The 1,378-nt window shown below is 33.3% G+C and overlaps 1 protein-coding gene across 1 annotated transcript; it reads right to left on the bottom strand.

Annotated features, from left to right (window-relative positions):
* Window positions 1-628: 628 nt before the first annotated feature.
* On the bottom strand, window positions 629-977 carry LOC143629591 (uncharacterized). The gene has a single exon (XM_077098832.1). The coding sequence runs from the start codon at window positions 975-977 to the stop codon at window positions 657-659; it is 321 nt and encodes a 106-aa protein (XP_076954947.1). The 3' UTR covers window positions 629-656.
* Between the last annotated feature and the right edge of the window lie 401 nt (window positions 978-1,378).

Here is a 1,378-nt window from a genome sequence, read left to right on the forward strand (position 1 = left end):
TTAATCATCAGTCTAAAAGACTTATTATTATTATTATTATTATTATTATTATTATTATTATTATTATTATTATTATTATTATTATTATTATTATGTAACCACATCACGAGTTCACGAATCACGGTGTCCCATATCTGTTTTATTGGCTAGTGTTTTACCCGACAACTATCACATGACAATATGAGTTGGAATTGCTGTGTTTTATTGATTCCAAAACACAACCAATTGTCATATTATTCATTATTCAATAAATTTAAAAAGATTTTGTTGTCTTATACAAAACAAACTTGTCAATGTTAATATGTTGAGTTATGGCCATAAGGGCTTAAGATCTAAACGCGGTTTTAAAAGACTTGGTTTAACTATTCAAATGTTGCTAGTTGTTTCTATCTAATGTTTAAATACCGGTTATAAGATAATAATAATTAAAACTGAACAAGCAAGCGATATATCATTTAATTCCATAAGTACCGTGTAATGCACTGTTTTGGGGATAAGCAAAAAACAATTACTAAGTTTACAACTATACACCTAATAAAAAATCACACTAATAGCAAAGCTATCGGCAGGCCCTAGAAAGAGTGAACGCATACAGACAGACCATACCTCTACCCCTTACAGATTTCCGGGGGTGGTGATGACGACTAATCGATCGATCAATGATACGTGTTGAACGAAAGGCCTAACACAGGCACCGCGAACGACGTTTCCAACATAAGCCGTTGTTGGAACGTCTCGAATGTTCCTCCGGCTTCAATGACATCATTCAAAACCGAATAATAATACTCTTTTAGCTTCTTTAAGGTACAGGCCTTCTTCAAATTCATCCACTTGATTCGAATTCGTCTCAATATCCTCACTAGTAACTGCCGCTTTCCTCCGAGTCTCACCGTTGGCAGCTTCTTCTTCTTCCGCCTTAACGGCCAGATTCTTCGGCGGACCGTGCTTCGGTATATAGTCGTTTGGTCGGAATTCATTCCGGTGGTCGGAGATAATTGAGTTGAGTTGAGTTGACAATTTGACTAATTATACATCTTTCAATATGAAGTTTGGTAGTTAGTTTTATAACAGAATTTCACATGTTATTGTGGTCCTGTTGTAACGCCACGTCAGCTATTATATTTTTAATTTGAACCCATATTTTTCAAAATTATCATCCACTCAAGTTTACATCAATGATCAATAATATTAATATCAAAATATTATTATGTATATTAAGCATCTATGATGTGTGATGAGAATATTAATAATGCCTTACGTGTTTTGAATTGATGCCACTAGTGTATTTCTTTGACATTTTGTTAATTTGTCACACAACAATTCTATTTATTTATTTTATTTTTTTCAAAACACGTTTGTTTAAGGGTATTCGGAGTCC

This window comes from Bidens hawaiensis, unplaced genomic scaffold (genome assembly GCF_021521415.1).
Source record: "Bidens hawaiensis isolate Kalapana, Puna unplaced genomic scaffold, B.hawaiensis_p1.1 tig00005307_1, whole genome shotgun sequence".
Classification (NCBI taxonomy): Eukaryota; Viridiplantae; Streptophyta; class Magnoliopsida; order Asterales; family Asteraceae; genus Bidens; species Bidens hawaiensis.

Bases quoted from the DNA above. Each gene is read 5' to 3' on its own strand.
- LOC143629591 (XM_077098832.1), bottom strand. From the start codon at position 977: ATGAATTCCGACCAAACGACTATATACCGAAGCACGGTCCGCCGAAGA.